Below are 1905 nucleotides of genomic sequence, written 5' to 3'. Positions count from 1 at the left end.
AACATTTTTTGCCACCCTCTGAATATACTTTGCTGCTGAACAATTAACTTTAGGGCAAGAGTTATATCTATTCACTTTATCTCCCCAGAACCTAATCCAATGTCTTATAAAAAAGGGCTCAACTGGGGAGGCACAGTGGTTCACACTTGTAATTTTAGCACTTTGGGAGACTGAGGCGGTGGGATCATTTGAGGCCAAGAATTCTCGACCAGCCTGGGCTACATAGGAAGACCCATTTGTACAAAAAAAAAAATTTTTTGTTTTTGTTTTAAGGCATGAGGTCTTGCTCTGTCATCCCAGCTAGAATGCAATGGCATTACCACTGCAACCTCAAGCTCCTGGGCTCAAAAAATCCTCGCACTTCACTCTCCCATGCAGCTAGAACAACAGGTATGTGGCCCAACTTTGCTATTTTTTGTAGAGACATGGTCTTGCTCTTACTCAGGCTGGTCTCAAACTCCTGACCTCAGGCAGTCCTCCTGCCTCAGCCTCTCAGTGTGTTAGGATTACAGGTGTGAGCCACTACACCTGGCCTCCAGAAAATATTTTTTTAAATTAGCCAGGTGTGGTAGCATGCACCTATATTCCCAGCTACACAGAAGACTTGAGGCAGGAGGAATGCTTAAGGCCAGGAGTTTGAGGTTGCTATGAGCTATGACACTACGGCTACATCTACCAAGGATGACAAAGTGAAACTCTGTCTCAAAAAAAAAAAGAAAAGAAAGAACACACACAGAGAAGAGCTCAATTAGCCAACTTGAGTATCAGAATACAATTCACATCTAAGCCAAGCAAATACGTACTAAGAATAAATACAAAGGCCGGGTGTTGTGGCAGGCACCTGTAATCCCAGCTACTTGAGAGGCTGAGGCAAGAGAATGGCTTAAGCCCATGAGTTTGAGGTTGTTGTGAGCTGTGATGCCATAGCACTCTACTGAGGGTGACATAGTAAGACTCTGTCTCAGAAAAAAAAAAAAAAATACAAAGTACACCAAAAAGCCAAGCACTACCTACCTCTTTAGAACGTGGAATGCTGCTGTGATCTTTCTCCATTACCAGCCATTTAAGAACATTTGGAATGGAGGGATTTTTCCATGTTGGCCAAGGATTAACAAATCTCCCATCTTTTCCTCTCTTTGATTTGGTTACATCTTCCTCTAGTCTATAATCCAGTTTGAAGCTTTTCCTGGAAAACCTAGAAGAATCACTTCCTACAGAATTCCGGGCTGAATTTTGGCGTTTTCTCACTGCTTCTTTAGGATATTGGTTGCTAGTCACCAGGGACTGGTTGGTTTCATTTTCATCCATGGCCTTTAGTGAAGAACTAAAAAATGAAGGGGAAAAAATAGTAAGTATAAAAGCATCAAAATGTATTATACAGTACAGTAATTATTTCTTAGCCAATAAAAATTTCCCCAAACTTAGAAAAACATTATGTCTCTGTTAGCTGAAACTTTCTTCCTGTAAAACACAATATTAGACTATAGTATCATTGCTTGCTAAGGACAAAAGACGTTTGCTTTACCCTTAGCATAACTGCCAAGCCCTGCAAAAATCCCCTGTCTGCCATAATCCAAAACAGCATAGTCCCCAGCCAGGATTTAAACATATAAAATTTGCAATTCCAATGACATTCTGTAGAATAAATTAAAGCACTATCATGAATCTAACATTTTCATAGCTGCATTTAACAATAAAAATATTGTTAACAACACACTTTAGGGACTGCTTTAGTTCCTTGAAGATATCTCAGCAATTCAAGTGACTAACATATAACCCCACTAGCCTAGTCATTTTGCACTGATGGTAGTCCGTTACCAATGCTCCTACAGGGTGCAATAAGCCCAACCCCAAGAAAGGAGATGACACATTAACTGAGAAACATTTCACTGTGTATTTTTTTTT

The 1905-nt window shown here is 40.1% G+C and overlaps 1 protein-coding gene across 1 annotated transcript in view; it reads right to left on the bottom strand.

Annotated features, from left to right (window-relative positions):
* Positions 1–1320, bottom strand: part of NAPEPLD (N-acyl phosphatidylethanolamine phospholipase D) — a 13889-nt gene extending 12569 nt beyond the window's left edge. The window contains exon 1 of the mRNA XM_012811407.2: positions 1015–1320. Coding sequence (XP_012666861.1) covers positions 1015–1308 — 294 coding nt within the window. The 5' untranslated portion in view covers positions 1309–1320. The remainder of the gene's footprint in view (positions 1–1014) is intronic.
* Positions 1321–1905: the final 585 nt, after the last annotated feature.

This window comes from Otolemur garnettii, unplaced genomic scaffold (assembly GCF_000181295.1).
Source record: "Otolemur garnettii isolate 467f Iridium unplaced genomic scaffold, OtoGar3 scaffold00005, whole genome shotgun sequence".
Taxonomy (NCBI): domain Eukaryota; kingdom Metazoa; phylum Chordata; class Mammalia; order Primates; family Galagidae; genus Otolemur; species Otolemur garnettii.
This window is presented reverse-complemented; position numbering and strand designations above follow the sequence as displayed.